General features: G+C 34.8%; 1 protein-coding gene across 7 annotated transcripts in view; it reads right to left on the reverse strand.

Annotated features, from left to right (window-relative positions):
- UBR3 (ubiquitin protein ligase E3 component n-recognin 3) overlaps positions 1-24,069 on the reverse strand; it is a 225,892-nt gene that overhangs the window by 73,725 nt on the left and 128,098 nt on the right. For 5 of the 7 annotated variants that reach the window (XM_077883157.1, XM_077883152.1, XM_077883154.1 and 2 more), the window contains 4 exons: positions 16,944-17,077; positions 10,304-10,414; positions 4,405-4,617; positions 2,854-2,990 (listed from right to left, as the gene is read on the reverse strand). In XM_077883157.1, coding sequence (XP_077739283.1) covers positions 2,854-2,990; positions 4,405-4,617; positions 10,304-10,414; positions 16,944-17,077 — 595 coding nt within the window. The remainder of the gene's footprint in view (positions 1-2,853; positions 2,991-4,404; positions 4,618-10,303; positions 10,415-16,943; positions 17,078-24,069) is intronic. The other 2 variants (XM_077883155.1, XM_077883153.1) reach the window with 1 other exon arrangement.

Below are 24,069 nucleotides of genomic sequence, written 5' to 3' on the forward strand. Positions count from 1 at the left end.
TATTATTCAACAATTTCTTCTCTGCTGCCCTCAAAAAATCCTCCAAGGCTTCACCATGCAAATAAAATGAAAAACAAAGAAATACTGTATTGCCCTACAAAAACAAAACAAAATAACCACCCCCCCAAAAAACCCAAAACAACCCCTCTAAAACAATTATTAAAATTAACAGCTTTATAATAAGCTACTTAACCATTAGAAATATTTTATTCCTAAACATCAAAAAATTTAAGTTCCCTAAAAAGCAAACTAAATTACTCATTCACAGTCAGGAGAAATTCAGCTCTTGGAAATAAGGGTTGTATTCCACTCAAATTACTAATATCAGATACAAATAAATGTGCACATTCTAATGAATTGTACATTTAGGAATCACAATATTTAATTTAAAAGTTAAATAACTCAAAATAAATTTACTTCTAAATATTTCACTTAAACATTTAAGCATTTTAAATATTACCAAATATTTTAATGCCTACCTTTTAGTCATGAAAATAATCATAATCTGTAATCAAACATAGTTATGAAATAAGGTTATATGCTAGGCACAAGATATATATAAAGGCCTGATTTCTTCCTTGAGAAAATCAAATTCTATTCAAATAGGATGCAACATACTTTTTTCCCTAAGTTCATATTTTTATTAATTTTTTAGTTAATTTGTTTTGTTTTATTTTATTTTTCATGACTAAGTAAAACTTATAGAAGGAATGTAATCTCAGTGTGAGAACTTTGCAATGGCCTGAGCAATTTTAACCAAAGGATAATGAGTTTTTTAAGGGTTATATACTTTCATTTTCAGAAGCATTATCTTGTTGCTTTAGAGTTTATCATTAGCAATCAGAGAAAAATGAGAGGAGAGAACATATCTTTTGATTCTCTATATATACCCAGAGTAAATAACATCTGATATCTGTACCTGTTTCTCTATAAAAAGAGAAAAACCAAAATACGTTGGCCTGAGAAGTCTATTAACCACAGCAAGCTATAGAAGTTACTTATATATTTAAGAAAATACGAATTTATACTTTCAAAAAACAGGAATCTAAAACTTCCACTAAACTAATTTAAATCAAGTTATTTGATTTATCATACTACAGACAAATCCCATAGACAAATCATTCCTATTCAACCACAATTTTCTTATAAGATCAATCCTAAGAAAATAAAAAGCATAAACACATAAGCAACATAAACATAGTATTTACACACATGTACATATATACACACTCATATACAGATCTATATAAACACACACATATATACACATAAATATGTACACACACATATACACATGGCATAACTGACTTGGTCTACATTCATCTCAGTTTTCTACATTATCACAATATTGTAAAGAAGCTTTTTAAAACCTTGAAACCAGGGTAAAATTAAATCATATTCAATTTAGTTTTCACAAAAAAATGTATTTTATTACAGTATGCAGCTAGTAACTCTCCAGACACAAAATGTTGAATTAATTGTTATTTCTTCTCCTGAAGTATTCCAGATAAATAACAATAGTTTAGGAATGTGCAGACTAGAAAGTTACTTCCCAATCCATTAGATCCTTTTACATTAAGCCATGTCCAACATTTGCATTCTTAAAGACTAGTGTTTCCTTATCTTGAGCTCTAACTTGCTTGTAATTTTCCCACTTCTGGTTCCTTTTTTCTTGTGTTCTAAAGACTACATATACTTCCTTTACTCTTGTTATCCTCTGCTCCATGAATGGGGCAGAGGGATTGGCCCTGGTGAACTGCATGCTCATATGACCTATAAAAGATGAATACAGGGAAGGAAAAAGGACAGCTATTGAAACCTTGACTCAGAGATCTGAGTTCTACTTCTGTGTGCCACTAATTTGCTGCATGACATTCAAGTTATATTAGTTCTCTAAATATATTATTTAATCTAAATCTAAATCTAATACTATTATAGTATTAGACACTCAAGTCATATTAGATATGTTACAGATATTGACATTCAAGTTATATTATTTCTCTAAATCTAAATATAATCTCTAAATCTAAATCTAATACTATTATAGTATTATTTGGGACAAAATACAAAGTATGCCTCTAGGGATATCCAGGAGTCTACAGCATCAATTCTGGCAGAATGTGTTTACAAGTTTCTGATTGTGCCTGTATCTTCCCTATTTACGTTTTTATGGTTCTCCATTTTCATTCAATTAAGTTTTCTAAAATTCCTGTCTGGAACTATTTCTTAGGTATTGAACGCCTACTCAGTCAATTAAAATAATCCTACCTAATTTGAAAGATGAGAAGTATTTACCTCTGTTTTCTTGAGCCCCCTGCCAGCTACTAATAGAGGCTTAGACACGCCTGATCTCTTGCTCTGTCTCCCTTAACTGATTTTCTAACAACTATAGGATATTACCATATATTTTACTAGCTTAAAACAAACAAAATAAGATCTTCTTATTTACAAATTAAAAAAAAAATTAAAAGTATTTAACATATTACATACAATGTTTTTGTTTTTAGTATCATCACTTTTTGACAGGACTTAAACAGTGATTTCTTAACAATACCGTTTAGCCACATGCTTTGAGGTAGACATCAGTCCCAAAATGTTAATATTACACTTTTTCCCACATATTCTATAATATATAATAATACTTCACCCAATACTTCATTAAGATAAAAACTTCAGAAAATGAAGGAAACCTACATTTTTATGATCCTTTGAGGAGGTTCTAAAACTAGCCATAATTTCAACCACCATAAAAATACACATCCTTTACTCAAATAAATATGAATGGCATAAATAAAACAAAAAAACCAACTATTAATAATAAGTAAATTTTAAGTATATACCATGTATACCTACCTAGCAACAGAGTACATAAAGAGAAAATCATTGTCTGGTGAACCTGGAGTCTTGCTATAGTCTCTATATTTTTTCTGAGTGGTATTTTTGATATCTTTCATTACAGATTCCATTTCTTTACTTAAGTTGGTTTCTGACTGTAAAAAATGCAAACATACATATAAAGTTTATTCATATTCATTTTTTCTAATATAGTCTTAACACTACAATGTTTATCATATGAATATACTAGGAAATAAAAGTTAAAAAGTTAAAACAGATGTACATTAGCTATCCACTATAAATATACTTAGTGCACAAAGATAAAACAGATCTGAAATATTTTCTCTTATTTTATCCTAATTCCATATTGTGATTGGTTAGCCTATAATCTAACTATGAACTAATCACAAACTTATATTCTAAACAAATAAATGAAATGTCATTAAAATAATATTTTAGAACAGTTTCCATGTTCATAAACAACCTTTCATTTAACTTCATATCATAAAAACTAATATTAATGTCCCTGGTTTTTGTTTTTTTTTTAAGATTTTATTTATTCATGAGAGAAACAGAGAGAAGCAGAGACATAGGCAGAGTGAGAAGCAGACTCCCTGCGAGGAGCCTGATGTGGGATTTGACCCCAGGACCCTGGAATCACGACCTGAGTTGAAGGCAGATGCTCAACCACTGAGCCAACCAGGCATCCCTAACGTCCCTTGCTTTAAGGATATTTTAAACACATAAAAATTTAGATTTAGAAAAGAAAAAAACCACAGACTTAAAAATTAGTCTTCAACTGAGAAAAGAAACTGCGAGAAGATAAATCTTTGAGTAGCTTTTAACTATGAATTTGTTTCAAAAGTCAATTAATATTTTCATAAATTTACTGCTTAAACTAGGCACAGCTATCGCTTCTTTCCAAGACCATATCATAAATCTATAATGAAGGTGAAATATTTAAATATTTAAATCAAAAAAATAAATCCTACTGGATGGGATAAAAGATGGGTTCACTTACACCAAATCCCACAATAAAATAGTCTGAAGTACAGTGAATAGTTCAATTAAGTGTATGATACTTTAACTAATACACACACACATAAAATGTATGTAAATCTATAATTACACATATAGAAAGTGTGTGTATGTAAATGTATCATTTTAATCCTAATATACCTAATGGGCATATTTTTAAATGATTAGACTGTGCTTTACATTGCAAGATACATATATATGTAATTTGTTTATTTGTTTGGCTTTGCTTTTAAAGATTTCAACATCTTAAAAGAGTCTAACCATAGGTAAGCTTATAGATTTCATGCTCTGGAAGATGTATATTAAAACTATAACAATTTAGACTAAGGAAAAGTATAGCCATTGGTAATAATTTGTTCCATTATTCTCATTTTTGTTTTTAGTAGCCACAAACAGAAGAGAAAAACATCTAAAAGCAATTGCTTTTAAATGTTTAAAGGTCCAGAGTAATTTAGAAACGGAATGAAAATGAAAGGAATGAAAATGAGAGTTGAAAGCAGAGCTGAGTTTACTAGGATATTTCTGTCTTACACTGATGCTTACTGGGAAAGCTCCCGGCCGTCCCTGCAGCTCCTCTACTTCCTTTATGAGATCTTGGATGCTTTTGTTACTAGGACGTTGCCAAAGGTTACTTTCCACGTTGCTCCCAGGATAACAAGGAAGAACACTGTTAGCAAATTGCCTACAGAGAGGACAGGTGAATTCTCCTTTGTCCACGGAGAAGCCCTGAAGAACCTGGTCATTCTAAAAGATGAAATAAACATACAGATTTATAATGCACGCCTTTACAGAAAACAAAAATTTATACCATTACATTTTATAGTAAACAAATGAACCATGCCAAAAAAAAGACATCTCTAATATATATCATAAAAACATAGTCTATTGATGTAATGAGCATTGGGTGTTATATGCAACTGATCAATCACTAAACTCTACCTCTGAAACTAATAATACACTATATGTTAATTGAATCTAAATTTAAAAAAAAAGATGTTTCTTGAAAAAAAAAAAAAACCCATAAACAAAATCTCTCATTTGACTGTTGAAGCTTATCAAATCACTGCTTTCAACATGGCAATCATGCAACACTTGCCACCACCAAGAACTGCTTAAGTATCTTACTCTTTCCTTAGTATGAAACATTCAGATAACGATGCAAGTGATGCATAATAGGGATTCAAGATAAAGAATAACTTAAAAAGTAGGCCATATTACAGTGGATCACCTTCTCCTACCTCTATGCCCCTATTTCTACAAACTGTAGGTGACCAGTGGGAAGATTCAGTGCCCACGTTCTTTGATGGAGAATAGACAACTTTTGAGAATAAATCAAGCCTAAAAAATGTGATGTGTCTTTGTCTAACTGCCAAACACAACTGACTGGACTTCATGCAGTGAATCTGTTTAGGTTTAATGGATAGGGGAAAGATTTAGTACGAGTACTTAGAATGTAAGTGTGGTAGGAAAGGAATTAATTTAACATTCTTTCCTTTAAATGTTTCTGATAGTAAGAGGAGGAAACCAAATTTTTTAAACACAGATACATAAGCATATGTGCCTAGTAGGAAATTCTTGCTTATGAGAGACTGCTACATATGCTATCTAACCAGAGGATTTAAGGCAGGAATCCAGACTGTTATATTTGTTCCTTTCTTTTGCCTGACACCACCACAAACAGCCATTTTGCTCTTTTAGGCCATTATAATTGTGCAGTCCTAACCACTATATTGCTCTTTTTCCCAGCAGTCTCTTTCTTACTCTGCCACTAACCTAATGCTTTATCTCAGAGTATGTTTTAATGCGTTAATGTAAATGTGTGAATGCTACAATATGAACATTATTCCCAACAAGACAAAAATAATGAGGAGAAAAGGATACCAAGAGAAGAAAATCAATTTGCCTATGGTTACAAAGGTAATGACAATGTCAAGATAATTTAAGTTTCCCCACTCTTAATTTAGTGCTCATTTCACAATATCTCAGATCTCAAATACATTAGCTAAAAGAATCAAGTTCTATTTTTTACTTTTTGACATTTATTTTTTTCCAGTTCTTAATAATGTAACACCACATCTTCTTAAATCCAATTCTACAAATATTTACTAAAGCTCCTATCATGTGTCAAACACTGTGCCAGGTGATAGCATAAAGTCTTAAGGTACTAATAATATAAAAGCAAACAGAAACAAATAAATTATAATAATTAATGTGAAAAATACAACAGAGAAGGCTTCTCAGAGACTTGGGAGCTAAGTTTCAAAGATATAGAAGAAGAGCATATAGAAGGTTGGGGTGATTGAAGGACATTCTATCATAAGCTCCCCTACAGCCTTAATTTTAAAGAATACTAGATCTCCCTCCTTGCCTTAACTGAAACTAGGATTTTTCCTCAAGCCTCCCCAGAAGCTTCCTCAGGTAGGCACTGCTCATTCTCCCACACCCTCACACCTCAGTATCCTTCTCATCTGCTGGCTTGAGATCTTTACTCTTGCATTCTCCCATCTTTGTGTCTCATGTCATCTAGGGATATTACCCTTTTTCCTTTCTTTTTACTGTCATCTACTGCCCTCAATCACTGATGACTTTGGTACCTAAATGACTTTTCCTCATAGCTCCAAGTCCTACCATCCTCCTATGTTACTTCAGCATATGTGGGGATAACCAATCTTACATCTTAGTCCATCAGCTCTTTGACTTCATTAGCTCCTATGGCACTGACCTCTATACTACTCTAGCACCTGTTACCATGACCACCCCCTTATACTAAAATGACCCCAAATTGTCCATATCTGAAAAGATTAAATCCAAACAGCTTACAGTCTGCCTGCCAATTCCTATCTCTTTTATGTTTTAGTTCCTCTCTTCTCTCCCAGTTTATCAAGCCTTTCCTATTCCGCCTATACACTGTGATGTACCACTTCAAAAACTCTTTGGTTAACACTTCTCATTCCCCCCTCCATCTGTCCTTCTATCATACATATCACATAAAATCTTCATATAAAATTAATCCATTGTATGACTTCTCCAATTCTGCACTCAAATTAAGTGTCGTTAAAGAAAACTGCAATAACTTCTTGCTACCAACTCTTTCCACCTCAACTGAACCCTGAATACTTCCTGGCAATCTTTCTCCAACATCCTATGAAGAATTCTCTCACTCAATTCCAAGGTAGTTTTTCCAAACTACCTCCTCACTTGTGAAGTCCCTTCACCTATTCCAGCCTTGCCCCCTTTACACTAGAAGCATAAGCTATACCTCCAGCCTCAAAAAGAAGAGAGTCATGACAGCTCCTTCAGCTTTCTGCTTTCTTCCACCCCAATATTTATTTACTTAATAAATCCCATTAAGTCCTTCTATCTACTTTCTTCCTTCTACTCTCTTTGCTAATATCTCCTAACTAGTCTCCCAATCATTCTGTTGCCACTATGACGCACCTAATGTGAGACTCTAATTCCCAATCAAAATCTTTCAGTAATCACAATTCTCTCTCATCTTGATTCCTTCCTCCTTCTTACACTCCACCTGCCATTTCTCACCAAGTCCAGAAGACTCTTCTTCTAAATATATTTCAAATCTCTAAGCTCTTCTTCATCTCCAGTGCAATAATTAAGCCCATGTCACTATCATCCTATACCTCCCAAATATCATCACATTCTTTCTTACTCTACTGAAATCCCAGAATAATCCTCTACCATCTACACAACTGCCACAATGATCGTTCTGAAGATTTCATAACTCTGCTTAAAAGTCTTTTTTTTTTTTTTTTAATTTATGATAGTCACACAGGGAGAGAGAAAGAGAGGCAGAGACATAGGCAGAGGGAGAAGCAGGCTCCATGCACTGGGAGCCCGATGTGGGATTCGATCCTGGGTCTCCAGGATCGCGCCCTGGGCCAAAGACAGGCGCCAAACCGCTGCGCCACCCAGGGATCCCATGCTTAAAAGTCTTTAATGACTTTAATGGCTCTCTATAAAGAACCTATCTAAATAAAGTTCAAATTCCTTACATGAGCCACAAGGCCCTTAATGATCTGACCCCTAATTACTTTTCCAGTCTTATCTTTCATCACTCAAGCACCATACTTCATCAAATGTTCTGGTACTTGGCAGATGTTCCAATAAGATCTGTGTATACCTCATAACACTTAGCACATATATCACAATTGTCTATTTCTATCTCACGCAATGCATAGCAATCCCTTGGAAGAAAAGAACTGTGTCTTATTCATTGTTGAATCCTCAATGTCTATCACAGTATCTCAAACACTCTAGACATTAAGTAAATATTTGTTGAATGAACGATTGAATGAAGATGTGTGAAAAATGCATAATGTGTTTAAGGAACTATTAATTAGCTTATGCTGAGTTGATGAAAGATACAGCAGAAGCAACAGGCAAGCCAGATCATGAAGTATCTTGAAACCATTCAGAAAAGAGTGAACCATACCCCATCTGGAAGAATTCAGTAAAGGATTTTTAAGCCAATGACATAGATCATCAGATTTACATTTTAGAATGATCAATATAGTGAATAAGCTAGACTTGGAGCAAGGAAAATGATAAGAAAGCAACTGCAATACTCAAGATGAGACATGAAGAAATACACAAAAAGAAGCAAGAGTAATGAGAGTGTAGTCAAGTGAGATTTAAAAGACAGAATCAGTATAATTTTCTAAGTGAATGAATGTGAGAGGGAAGGATAAAAAGGGAAAAAGTAGGAATCTACTGCTTCTGAGTTAGGAATTGGGGAACAGAGAAGGCCAGGCTTTTAGGAAGTTGAGCTGAGAACTGCATTGTCCCATGCAAGGTGACAGGCCACTGTGGTTCTGTGCTGGTGCATCTCATCCCTGCCCCCAGAGGCACTGGCATTGTCTCAGCCCCTGTGCCCAAGAAGCTACTGATGATGGCTGGTATTGACAACTGCTACACTTCGGCCAGGGGCTGCACTGCCACCCTGGGGAACTTTGCCAAGGCTACTTTTGATGCGACCTCCAAGACCTATAGCTATCTCACCCCTGATCTCTGGAAAGAGACTGTGTTCATCAAGTCTCCCTATCAGGAATTCACTGACCATCTTGTAAAGACCCACACCAGAGTCTCCGTGCAGAGGACCCAGGCTCCACACAGTTTTATAAAAGAAAAATAAAAGTGAATTAAAGCTTATTAAAAAAAAAAAAACCACTCCCCTGCAGCTACAGGGGAATGCAAAGCCAAGGGAAGAAATTCAGAATGACAGGACCTGACTATCTTTATGAACTGAAAAGAAAGGTAACAACAGGCAGAAAAACTGAACATACAGAAGAAAAAGAGGTTACTTACTAATAGACCAAGGCCCCTGAGATGATGAAGAGAAAAGAATACTAGAACATCAACAGAAAAACTATTCCTGAACAGAAGAAGGAATATTACCTCAAAGAGTAGAAAAGAAAGGACTGACTGGGATGCAGACTCATTTAGCAGGGAATAGAGAAGCAAAGCAAGAAATTAAGCTTAGTATGTGACACAAAGCCACATGTTTTCTCCTGGTGACAAAGGAAGAGACAGAATCTAATGACAGGAAAGGGATCTTACAGTTTAGGTGAAGAGTCTGGGATAAGGTATGGAGTAGCTGCTGAAGACACTAGGAGAGGAAACTGATCAAAAACAGGAATTGAGGGATCCCTGGGTGGCGCAGCGGTTTAGCGCCTGCCTTTGGCCCAGGGCGTGATCCTGGAAACCAGGGATCGAATCCCACGTCGGGCTCCTGGTGCATGGAGCCTGCTTCTCCCTCTGCCTATGTCTCTGCCTCTCTCTCTGTGTGACTATCATAAATAAATAAAAATTAAAAAAAAAAAAAAAGGAAAAAAAAAAAACAGGAATTGATATGTAATATCTACAGTCGGTGACCCCAGTCTAAGCCACTACTATACAGGAAACTACAAGTTTACAGACATACCACTTCACTTAGTTTTATGATTTTTTCTGGCAGGGCTAGCTGCCTGGGTCTAAAATGAAGGCAGGATGATTAAATGACTGTTATTCAGAGCAGAACAGGCATAGTACAAAAAAGTGAGGCTAGGAAAGAACCAAGAACGCTAGGAAAAATGCAAAGGGGTTAAAGGACTAGAGATCTTGATGTCAGAAGCAAAACACACTAATGAGAATGAAAGTAAGAAAATCTGAAGAATTAATCAGATAATAAAATGATATGGTGGGATATTAGAGCTTTATATTTCAGAACTAGAGTAGCAAAGTTTAAAATTACTACCATGGAAATAATTTGCTAAAGTGAAGCAAAAAAATGAAATCCCTAAAGCCAAAGAGGTCAAGGAACTACAAGACTGGATAGCTCAAATGGTGATCAAAATTACCCAAGATGAGCTGGGATGTATATGCTGTAAAAATATTTAATACCTGGAAATATATATACATCTTTAAATTAACTTACCCGCAATGATTCCATGTAAGATTTATGACAATCTATATGTAACGTGTGGCCACAGGTTTGTACATAAACACCTCCTTCCCAGCCAATTGATACTGCCAAGAGACAAGAACTCTTAAAAAAAAAAAAAAGGCAAAATACAATTAATTTTAAAGAAATACAAACATATTTAAATTTTCCACATAAACCTCTGATTTCATATTTTTATACTAATGTGAACTTTATATTTTTGTGATAAAAAGTAACACCCGACTTGAGAGCCATAATGCAAATCTTTAAACTTGAAATACCATAAAGTTTTAGTTTCTAAATGTCTAGGCTCATAGTAAATGAGAATAATTATAAATTACACTTTCTTCACCTCATGAAATGTAAACTCTCAATATTATACTACAGTTCAGTGTAAACTATTCTTTTGTTGATTATTTTACCTGTTTTATGTGGTATTTAATTTCTCTGTGATATCTGACATTAAGAATTTCTTTCTTTTCTTTTAATTCCAGTATAGTTAACACAGTATTATATTAGTTTCGAGTGTACAATATAATGATTCAACAATTCCATACATCACTGGGTGCTCATCACGACAAGTGCTCATCACAAGTGCACACCTTAATCACCATCACCTATTTCAACCATCCCCACCCACTTCCTCTCAGTAACATTCTCTATAGTTAAGACACCATTTCTTAAGTTGTCCTGTCTCTCTTCTCTTTTTCCTTTGCTTGTTCTGCTTCTTAAATTCCACATGTGAGTAAAATCATATGGTATTGGTCTTTCTCTGACAGATTTATTTTGCTTAGCATTATACTCTCTAGCTTCATCCATGTTGCAAATGGCAAGATTTCATCCTTTTTTATGGCTGAAAGGGTTAGTATCCGAAATAAATAAAGAACTTATACAATTCAACACCCAAAAAACGAATAATCCAATTAAAAATGGGCAAAAGATATGAACAGACACTTCTCCAAAGAAGACATACAGATGGCCAACAGACACATGGAAAGATGCTCAACATCACCCATCATCAGGTAAATGCAAATCAGAAATACATTGATATCACCCCACACTTGTCAAAACAGCTAAAGTAAAAAACACAAGAAACCACAGGTGTTGGCAAGGATGTGGAAAAAAGGAACCCTCATGTACTTTTGGTGGAAATGCAAGCTGGTACAGCTGCTATGGAAAATAGCATGGAGTTTCCTCAAAAAGTTAAAAATAGAACTACCTTATGATCCAGGAATCACAATACTGGGTATATATCCCCAAAATACAAAACTTCTATTTCAAAGGGAAACGTGTTCCTATGTTTATAGAAGTATTATAATAATGAAAACAGCCGAACTGTCCATTGATACATCAATGGATAAAGACATGGTATATATATGCAATGGAATAACAACTTCTTTGTTAAAGTGCCTACTTTCCCCTGGTTTCCATAGTGCTACTGTCTTTTGATTTTCCTCTCATCTCTTTAAACCATTTGGTTTAGGCTTCCTTTTAAGACTCTCTTTTCTTCACCTGCGCCTTCAAAGCTTACATTTCTCAAGGTTCTATTTTTTTTCTGTTACTCTCTTCTTACTAAAACTATTCTCCCTGAATGATTTAATCAGTAAATTCAACTACCTTCCAAATTTTGATCACTTGCCTCAATAACAGATACAAATAATCAACTGTCAAACAGAAATCTCTAATTTGATGTCCCTCAGATAACATTTAAAAAGTGTCATGGGGCGCCTGGGTGGGTCACTCAGTTAAGCATTTGATTCTTGATTTTAGCACAGGTAATGATCTTAGTTAGGGTCCTAAGATTAAGCCCCATGTCGGGCTCCATACTCAGCTCAGAGTCTACTTAAGATTTTCTCCCTCTGCCCATGCCCCTAGTTGCACACGCAGCACTCTTTCTCTAAAATAAAGAAATAAAGCCTTTTAAAAATATTGTCATTTCTTTCATGAGTCTTTCTTTTCCTCTTGGTTTAAAAACTCCACAATCTAGTCACCAAATCAGAAAGCTAAGGGTTATTCTACATCACACTCTTTACTTCACACCACAGTATTAGATCCCAAACCATACAAAATCTATCTCCTAAATAACTGGTAATTTTGGCCTTCCTCTTCGTTCTCACTATAACATTCATGTCTGTATCATTTGTTGGGGGGTGGGGGGGATAGGTTCTTCAATAAAGTTTTTTTTTAAAGATGCACTTATTCTTTTTTTTTTTTTGTATTTATTCATTTGAGAGAGAGAGCGAGCGAGCATACACATGTGGCATGCAGGTGGGGTTGAAGGAATAAGAGAGAGAGAAAGAGAGAACCCCAAGCAGACTCCCCAGTCAGTGGGGAGTCCACATGGGGCTTGATCTCACAACCCTGAGAACATAACTTCAGCTGAAATCAAGACTCAGTCACCTAATCAACCAAGCCACCCAGGTGTCTCTTCAATAAAGTTTCTTAACTGGTCTCCCTGACTCCAATTTCTTCTCTGCATAATGCATCGCCCTCCATACATCTTTCTAGACTAAAATTTGGTCATAACCCCATAAGGGACCTTAACATTTATAAAGATTTAATATAATATGCAATAAGGAAGGGACCTAGATTATATAAGCAACTACAATACCCTTTTGAAATCTATTCTAAAAGTTAATTGCTTTTATCTCTTCTTTCTCTTACATCTTCAACTTCTCCTCTTCTTCTCTACTAATTCCTTCCCTTCACCATAAACAGGCTTAGACTTTTCCATCTAAAATAATTTTCTTTGAATTTTCATTTGGCCTCTGTCAAATAGCACTTGGGTCTGAACTTAAGTTTACCCTCTAGAGTCTGTAGTAAACACATGCCATGCCAAAACAATATTAGGAATGTGGTCTATCATGAATGAAAGCACTTGATGAAAGATTTGAAAGCCATTAAAATGGAGTACACCATTAAATTTTATTTTTATATTGGAATGAAATTTTTACATTATAATGTAAGATGACCAAATAATCTTTACACAATACACAAAATTCCAATGTTAAATCAAGACTCTTCATGAGTATCTGAAAGTTGAAAAATAATACACAGTGCAAAATGTCTTCCCAGTTGATTTAAGATGTGTAACAGCACAAATCAAATACTCACAGCAGGTGAGCTAGCTCCTATTGTTACAAATCAGAAAAGCAACAGGAGACCTGCTCATCTCTGTTTTACACTTTGGAGCCACTTGAAGTAGAAGCAGATTTAGATCATTTTAGAATGGTTGGTAGCCAGTTAATAACCAAGCTGCTCTCCTTGGTAATGTACTATAAAAATGTAATTAATCCTTCTTTTTAATAAAAGTAGTTAGTTTTTAAAACTAAATCAGGGGGCACCTGGGTGGCACAGTCAGTTGAGTGTCTGACTCTTGGCTCTCTGGCTTAGGTCATGATCTGAGTCTTGAGTTCAGGCCCCACATAGGGCTCTGTACTCGGCACGAAGTCTGCCTAAGATTTTCTTTCCCTCTCTCTCTCTCTGCCCCTTCTCCCCGCACTCTCCCTCAAATAAATAAATAAGTCTTAAAAAAAATAAAATAAAATCAGTACATCATCTATTTCGTATTTGAATCAGATAGGAATTTTTTTTTTTTTTTTTATGATAGTCACACAGAGAGAGAGAGAGAGAGAGGCAGAGACACAGGCAGAGACAGAAGCAGGCTCCATGCACCGGGAGCCCAACGTGGGATTCGATCCCGGATCTCCAGGATTGCGCCCTGGGCCAAAGGCAGGCGCCAAACCGCTGCACCACCCAGGGATCCCCAGATAGGATTTTTTAAAAAGGCAAGAAACATTGACTAACATGACACTAATATCTTAGGAAGTCCTCAACAATGTGCTCAGCACTGTGCTAGGAATTGCTTAACACTGAATCTTCACAACCTCAATATTTATTAAAACCTTACAAAAAAAAGAAAAAAAAAACTTAGAAAAAAGATATAAAGTTTACCAAGATCACACAGTTATAAACGGCAGAGCCCCAGTTCAAACCCAAGTCTATCTGACTCCAAAGCTCAGGTTCTCTCCATACTGTGTCCTCTCTCTCATATCTAACACTCCCAGTTTCAGTAGCAGTACTGTCTTACATGACTAAAATTCTATAGGCCAACTCTGTAAAATGCATGGAACTGATGTGAAGAGAATAGAGTTTACACAGTTCAATTCTATAATCAAAATCAATGCCCATTAATAGTAACTCTTCTGCTGTATACAGTCTGCCTGCCTATGAAACTCTGGTACTCTATCCTAGAGTAATTCAGTAAGAAATTCAGTAAGCATCTCCAACACACATAGCACATGCTAAGCCCTGAGGGAACAATACAACCAATATAAGAATGGCCCTATACCTCTAGAGGAATACAGTCCAGGGAGCACGCCAGATATACTTAAAGAAACCACAATGAAAGTAAAAAAGTATTGTGTAAAAATATATATATATATATTTAAGAATAAAATCCCACAATCACTAACAGACAACACACAACAAAGATTCTGTCCAGTTCAGATTTCAGTTTACAGTTCTTTTTTTTTTTAAGACCTTATTTATTTATTCATGAGAGACACAGAGAGAGAGAGGGGGGCATAGACACAGGCAGAGGGAGAAGAAGGCTTCATGTAGGGAGCCCGATGTGGGATTCGATCCTGGGTCTCCAGGATCAGGCCCTGGGCTGAAGGTGGCACTAAACTGCTGAGCCACCTGGCTCAGTTTACAGTGCTTACAAAAAAGATTTTTTTCTAGAAATGAGTAGCTATTCTGGCTGCTTTAAGAAAGAGATACCATACTCTTTCTCTTCTTTATTAGATCTCCCCTTCCCTCAAACTTATTTTGCTCCTAAGTTTGGGTTATATTTTCACTGAATCAAGCTGTTTTGCTTTTCTGTTTGGCTCTAAGATTCATCACTACTCATCTACTCTAAAGTGATTCAAAAATGACAAAATTAAAACCAGGATTATGGCAACAAAATAAAATCTAAATAAAGGTGGTAGTAAATTTCTGTAAAAGCAGAACTTAGCACAATTTCATCATTTTCTTCAAAATGAAGACATTTATTGGTCTATGATTAATAAGATAAATGCTGCAAAAAACTCAAAGAAACAATACAGAATAAAGAAAAAAGTATGAAAATGTGTGTATGTGTGCATAGGAATGCATTTATACATATACACTCATGGGCTTCTTTTTCCAAATAATAATAATTTCATTTTAGAGCCTCTGAAAATATATAGAAACATGGTCCTTATTACCTAATCCAAATTGCCTTCCAAGGCCTACCTAACCCGAGCCCTCTGAATGGTCTAGCTTGAATATTTAAAAACTACACCATAGGGCAGCCCAGGTGGCTCAGCGGTTTAGCGCCACCTTCAGCCCAGAGTGTGATCCTGGAGACCTGGGATCAAGTCTCATGTTGGGCTCCCTGCATGGAGCCTGCTTCTCCCTCTGCCTGTGTCTGTGCCTCTCTCTCTCTCTCTCATGAATAAATAAATAAAATCTTTTTAAAAATAAAATAAAATAAAAAATAAAAGCTACACCATATTTATACTGACCTTTATAATGTGTAAAGTGATCTAAAGAAATTTCTAACCTGGTGGGTTACTGTATGAAAGACCACATGAGCCCTATTTTATAGCGAGGAAATTGAGTCCTGGATTGTTAATCTGGCAAGTTTATATTGCTACCAGTTTTTCTCACCTAGCCCAGTTTTTCTCACCTAGAACTCTTTCTACACCACAATGCCTCCCTAACTAGAGTTAGTTAGGGATCATCTCCTCCAGAATCCTCCAGAATCCTTCTCCTCAGCATCATTACTAGGCCTGTTATTATTTATTCTAATTATTTTATCTTCCACCTCTCCTACTAGTTTCTTTCATTTAATCCAGTGCATTATGGACAAAAAGAATTGTATTTGGAAATTTATCGAGATATTCACCTCATATAACTAAAAATAATGTTTCATTTTGTATTTTAACTATTTTAACTTCTGATTATATGTGTTCTTAATTCAAAATACAGCAGATTCAAAAAACAACAGGTGAAAGGAAGCCCCATTTGATCATTTGATAATCCACTGATAAAATATTAAAAATGGTACAGAAATTTTACAAGGACGTTAACAATGCAAGTGCTATTAAATTAAGTTGATCTTCTAAGACTTCTGTTTACCTGAATGCTAGATAGTGTTCCTAGGTACAAAGAGTTGGGAAAAAACCTACGAAGTTTGAAAGAAACCATAGAAGCCATGAATTAAATCTGTCCCTCCTTTACATTTTAAAAGCATCATAATGAGATCTTATTGTATATCTTTAAATGAAAGTAAAAGAAGGCGGCAAAAATCTTCATAAAACATTCATGCCATATCTAAAAGTTTCCATGGAGTGAGTATCATTTCATTGAACTGAATGTATACAGCTCACAATAAACATTTAAAACATAACACTTATAACGTGAAATTTTTATTTATTAACAGATTTCCATTTGTTTACTATCCATACATTAACTTTTTTTCTAATAAACTTCAAGATTCTAAATCAGAATGACAATTTATAGAAGAAAAAATATAAAATAAAACTCTGGAGAGAAGTAACCAGCAATTTGGCAGACAAAAATACTATATGATAAACAGGATACTTACATCCTTAAAATAACGCTGTAATAATGAAAGTCTCACATCATGAACTGCTGCACATGTATCCCAAGGGTAAATCTGCTCCTCTTCAGTGATAGGCAATTTTTTTGGCTCAATGTTGTCACGACACTGCCCCAAAACTACATTAACAACAAAAAAATAAAACCTCATTAAATAACCTACCTGATTCAACATGATTCACCAAGAAAAGCTGTTATTTATCACAAGCTACACTAATTTTTCTATCAGAATATTTTTAAAGAAAAATTTAAGATCTTATATCAGGTATATGAATGTGGGCCCTAAGTTCTGAAGAGATTTACAGTAGCAGCAGAAAGAAGAAACAGAAGCAGGGAGATGCTAGCAACTAAAATAAAATTAGCTATGATGTATAATCCTCTTAATACAATGCTGGCTTTGATTTTGTTGAGGATTTCTACATATATATTCATCAGAGATACTAGTCTATCATTTTCCTTTCTTGTAATGTCTTTATATGGCTTTGGTATCAGGGTAAGGCTGTTATCATAGAATGAGTGAGTAAGTTAGAAAGTACTGACTTTTTTTTTTTTTTTTTTAAGTTTGAGAAGGACTGATGTTAATTCTTTAAATGTTTGGTAGCATCATGAGTGAAGCTTTCTGGTCTTGGGCTTTATTTGTTGAGAAGTTTTTGATTTTTGATTCACTCTCTTAACCGGTTTAATGTCTGTTTAAATTCTTTATTTCCTCTTGAGTCAGTTTTGGTAGTTTCTTTTTTTTTTTTTTAACTTTAATTTTTTATTATTTATTTATGATAGTCACACACAGAGAGAGAGAGAGAGAGGCAGAGACATAGGCAGAGAGAGAAGCAGGCTCCATGCTTGGGAGCCCGACGTGGGATTTGATCCCGGGTCTCCAGGATCGCGCCCTGGGCCAAAGGCAGGCGCCAAACCGCTGCGCCACCCAGGGATCCCAGTTTTGGTAGTTTCTATGTTTCTAGGAACTTACCTATTTCATCCAGGACATCAAATTCATTGACATAATATTGTTCATAATATTCTCTTACAGTCTTTTATTTCTTTAAGGACTGTGGTAATGTTCACCACTTTCATGTCTGATTTTAGTTATTTGTGTGTTTTTTTATTCTTGGCCAGTCAAGTTGTAAAACTGTCAATTTTGATGATACTTTCAAGAAACCAATTTTTGCTTTTCTGACTCTTTCTACTATTCTCCTATTCTCTATTTCATTTATGTATGCTCTAAGCTTTATTAATTCTTTCCATCTGCTACCTTAGGGTTTAGCTTGCTCTTCTTCTCTAGTTCCTTAAAGTGTAAATTTAGGTTATTGATTTAGGATCTTTGTCTTTAAGGTAAACATTTACATTATTATATAGCTATAAATTTCCTTCTGTGTACTATTTTTTCCTAGGTTTATTTCAAAGTATCTTCTAATTTCACTTGTAATCTCCTCTTGGACCCAGCAGTTGTTTGAGAATGTGTTATTTTAATTTCCATCTATTTGTGATTTTTCCAGTTTTCCTTTCATTACTGATTTCTAGTTTCATTCTATCATGATCAGAGAAGATACTTTGAATGATTTCAATCTTTTAAATGTATTACAACTTCGTTTGTGGCCTAATACATAGTCTATCTTGGAGAATGTTCCATGTACAATTGAGAAAAATGTGTATTCTACTTTTGTTGGATAAAGTGTTCTATGTAAATTTGCTGGATCTGTTTTATACTATTGTTACAATGGTTTTCTTATTTGTTTTTGTCTTTTGTTTTTTATTTAGAGATGGGGAGAAAGAGAAAGGTGGGAAAAAAGGCAGAAGGAGAGGGAGAAAGAGATTCCCAGGTTCCATATCCAACACAAGTCCAACATGGGGCTGGATCTCATAGTCCTGAGATCATGACCTGAGCCAAAACCAAGAATCAGGACACTTGACTGACTGTGCCACCCAGGTGCCCCTAAAGTGTTTTCTTTTTTTATCTTCTAGTTTAGTTTACTATCCATTATTTAAAATGGGGCACTGAAGTCTCAATTATTATTGTAAAACTACTTCTCTAGTTCTGTCAATTTTTACTTCATATATTTTGTGTCTTTGCTCTTTGGTATGTACTTTTTAAAATTATTTATTTATTAGAAAGAGAGCAAGCATGAGCAGGAGGGGCAGAGGGAGAGGGAGAGAGAATCCCACACTGAGTGTGGAGCCTGACACGGGGCCCAATCTCACAACCTGAGATCACAACCTGAGCCAAAACCAAGAATTGGACGGTAATCGATTGTACCAACCAGGCCCCCCTGTTTGGTATGTATTACGTCTTTTAAGAAAAAAAAAAAAAAAAAAAAAGATGTTATTTATTTATTCATGATTTTTTAATCTATTCTGTCAGTCTCTGCCTTTGAATTGGAGAGTTGAATGCATTTATATTTCGAATAATTCTGCCATTTTGTTACTTCTATATGTTCCTCAATTTATTACTGCTTTCTTTTGTGATTAATTGAATATTCTAGTATACCATACTTATTCCCTTCTCATTTCTTTTTTAGTTTTTTCTTAATTGTTACCTTCATTCTCTAACAAGTTGGAAACACTAATATCAACTTCCAATATTCTACAAAAATTCTGCTCCTTTCTAGCTTCATCTCCCCTCCTTGCCCTTCATGTTTTTACCTGACGCTCTGCATTTTTCTACAAGAACACTGATATTTGGTTTAAAAATCTCAATCTGCAGTTCTTTCCAGATTCAGTTCCTTATTACATATTTTTTATTATATATATATTTTTTAATTTTTATTTATTTATGATAGTCACAGAGAGAGAGAGAGGCAGAGACATAGGCAGAGGGAGAAGCAGGCTCCATGAACCGGGAGCCCGACGTGGGATTCGATCCCAGGTCTCCAGGATCGCGCCCTGGGCCAAAGGCAGGCGCTAAACCGCTGCACCACCCAGGGATCCCTTATATATGTTTTTTAAAAGCACTAAGATTAACACACTATCTCAAATTTTGCAAAGACTGTGGTGATTAATAAAATGGAAAAGATTAATATTGCATCCTTCTATGGAGAACTGAAACTCTCATGTCAATAATATTTACAACAGGCATTCTACACAATAGTGAAATGGCATGTGAAGTAACACCTTTAGAACTTTATAGAACTGCTACAAGGCCCTTAACTTAAGCAGTGTTCTAAAGAGTTCCTATCAAAAGTCTCTAATTCAGCACAACTCAAGTGTTAAACTAATGGGAGAAATCACAGGATTTTCTTTAATGCATGGTTTCAAGATAGGCCAATAAAGAACCAGTGGCTATAATAAAGGTCTAGAGCAATAGGCATAACTAGCACCCAGACTGTGGTCTCTAAATACCATTTCCCAATAAAAGAAACTAGGGCTTCTTAGAGAAATGGCTGATTTCTGGACTAGAAAGGTGTAACTTGCCATGTCAGAAAATGTAAACTCCCAAGTCTATAAGTTTTGTCAAAACAAATGAAGAAATAGCTTGAAGATGCTCCCACTGAAGAAAGATGGAAAAATGTAATCATCAACAAGAAATTAATTGCAACAGATCATAATGATACCAAAAGTACTAATTAATTATTTTGAGAAGGTACTAAAGAACCACTACCTCAATACTTTGAGCACTACTAAATAAAGGGAAGAATATAGTATTTATACTGTCTTTCATGTATAATTTGGTTGCCCTGAAGTCAGGGCAACCAAAATAGTTGATAAAGTAGTTTTTTAAAGATTTTTTTTAATCTATTTATTCATGGGAGACACAGAGAGAGAGAGAGGCAGAGACATAGGCAGAGGGAGAAGAAGGCCCCATGCAGGGAGCCCGACGTGGGACTCGATCCCGAGACTCCAGGATCACAACATGAGCCGAAGGCAGATGCTTAACTGCTGAGCCACCCAGTCATCCCGTAATATTTCTTTTATAGACATATTTCAAGTAAAAAAAAAAACAAAAAAAAATGGAAGATTTGTGATCTCTGATGAACTGATGAATCCAGGCAATAATCATCATTCACCACTAATATCTCAAAAAGAGAGAAAACATAGTAGACACAGGAACAAGTTAAATACCTTGGGGATGTACTCAGCAAAGTCCAAAATGTTCTTCAATGACCTAATTTCTTCAAAAACTAAAATGTATGGGAGTAGGAGGACCCCTACCTGAGAAAAGGGAGGAGGAAGAGAGGAGATGAAAAAGGAACTACTAATTAAAAGACTACAAGGAGACCCTACAACTATAAATTAATTAAGAAAAGTAAATAAGAAACAACTGGGGAATTATGAACACTGACTAGGTATTCCTAGGTGAGGAACTAGTTTATTTATCGGTGACTGTAGTTATGTTTAAAAAACAAGAACTTTCTTTTTAACTGAAAAAGTGAAATATTTACTAATGAAATGATGTCTGGAATGTGCTTCAATATAATTCAGAGTATGGGGGAAGATAAATAAGATAAGGTAAATAAGATTAGCCCAAGTTAGTCACTATTGAAGACTGATGGAGACATGGAAATTCATTTCACTAGTCTCTGTATTTCATTATGTGGTTAAAATGTTCCATATTCATACTCGCCATGATCAAATGGGATTTATTCCTGGGCTGCAAGGTGGTTCAATATCCACATATCAGCCAATTAATAAAAGAAATGATAACCATATGATTCTCCCAATAGATACAGAAAAAGCATCTGAAGAAAATAGCTTCCACTTTTTTTTTTTTAATAGCTTCCATTCTTGATGAGAATCCTCAACAAAACAGGGATAGAGGGAACATAGCTAAACATCATAAAGGCCATATACAAAAACAAAACAAAACAAACAACAAAAAAACCCACACAGCTAATATCATATTCAATAGGGAAAAAATGAGAGCTTTTCCCCTACAGTCAGGAACAAAACAGGAACATTCACTCTCCCTAATGTAATTTAATATAGTACTGGAAGTCCCAGCCTCAGCAATAAGACAACAAAGAGTAATAAAAGGCATCCAAATAGGCAGGAAAGAAATCAAGCTTTCACTACTGGCAGACAACATGATACTCTATGCAGAAAACCCAAAAAACTCCACCAAAAAAACTGCTAGAATACATGAATTTAGCAAAATCACAAGACACAAAATCAACATAAAGAAATCTGTTGCATTTGTGTGCACCAATAATGAAGCAGTAGAATGAGAAATCAAAGAATTAATTTCATTGTGATTGCACCAAAAATCGTTAACATATCTAGGAACAAACCTAACCAAAGAGGTATAAGATCTGTCCTCTGAAAACTATAGAACGCTTATGAAAGAAATTGAAGAGGACACAAAGAAATGAAAAAACATTCTATTGCTCATGGATTAGAACAACAAATATTGTTAAAATGTCTATACCACCTAAAGCAATCAACACATTTAATACAATCCCCATCAAAATACCAACAGCATTTTTCACAGGGCTAGAACCAACAATCCTAAAATTTGTACGGAACCACAAAAGACTTCAAACAGCCAAAGCAATCCTGAAAAAGAAAAGCAAAACTGGAAGCATCACAATTCTAGACTTCAAGCTGTATTACAAAGCTGTAGTCATCAAGACAGTAATGTATTGGCACAAAAATAGATACATACATCAATGGAACAGAAGAGAAAACCTGGAAATGGACCCACAACTATATGGTCAATTAATCTTCAACAAAGCAGGAAAGAATATCCAGTGGGTAAAAGCCTCTTCAACAAATGATGCTGGGAAAACTGGACAGCAACATGCAAAACAATGAAACTGGACCACTTTCTTATATTACACACAAAAATAAATTCAAAATGGATTAAAGACCTAAATGTGAGACCTGAAACCATAAAAAATCCTAGAGGAAAACACAAGCAGTAACCTTTTCAACATTAGCTGTAGCAACTCCTTATTCAACACATCTCCTGAGACAAGGGAAACAAAAGCAAAAATGAATTATTGGGAACTCAACAAGATAAAAAGCTCTGCACACCAAAGGAAACAATCTATAAAACTAAAACGCAACTGATGGGATGGGAGAAGTTATTTGCAAATGACATTTGATAAAGGGCTAGTATCCAAATTCTATAAAGAACTTATCAAAATCAATACCCCAAAAACAAATAATCTGGTTAAGAAATGAGAAGACATGACTCAACATTTTCCCAAAGAAGATGTATACACAAATGGCCAACAGACACATGAAAAGATGCTCAATATCACTCATCATCAGGGAAATGCAAATCAAAACTACAATGCAATATCACCTCACACCTGTCAGAATGGCTGAAATGAACACCACAGGAAACAATGGGTATTGGTGAGGATGCAGAGAAAGAGGAAGTTTCTTACAGTATTGGTGGGAATGCAAACTGGTGGGGCCACTCTAGAAAACAGTCTGGAGGTTCCTAAAAAAGTTAAAAATAGAACTATCTTTCGACTCAGGAATTACACTACTAAGTATTTATTCAAAGGATACAAAAAATACTGATTCAAAGGGACACATTTATACCAGCATTAGCAACAACAGCCAAATTATGGAAAGAGCCCAAATGTCTGATGAATGGATAAAAAAGATGTGAGATATATATATATGATATACATATTATATAAGATATATATAATATACATATTATACATATGTGTATATATAAAACACACAATAGAATATTAGTCATCAAAAAGAATGAAATCTTGCCATTTGCAACAATGTGGAATGAGCTGTATAAGTACACCTGTCAGTCAGAGAAAGACAAATAGCATATAATTTCATTTATATGTGGAACTTAAGAGACAAAACAGATGAACATAGGGGAAGGGGAAAAATGAGAGAGGCAAACCATAAGAGACTCTTAACTATAGAGAACAAACTAAGAGTTGAATGGAGGGGAGGTAGGTGAAGAATGGACTAAATGCATGATGGGGATTAAGGAGGGCACTTGTTTTGCTAAGCAATGAGTATTATATGTAAGTGATGAATCCTTAAATTCTATTCCTGAAATTAACTTTACACCATATGTCAACTAACTGGAATTTAAATAAAAACTTGAAACAAAAAATAAATCAAAATGTTCCATATTCAAACATAAAATGATAAAAGAAAAAGAGAAGAGACAGATCAAAATAAAGAAAGATGTCACA

The sequence above is a fragment of the Canis aureus genome, chromosome 34 (assembly GCF_053574225.1).
Source record: "Canis aureus isolate CA01 chromosome 34, VMU_Caureus_v.1.0, whole genome shotgun sequence".
NCBI lineage: Eukaryota > Metazoa > Chordata > Mammalia > Carnivora > Canidae > Canis > Canis aureus.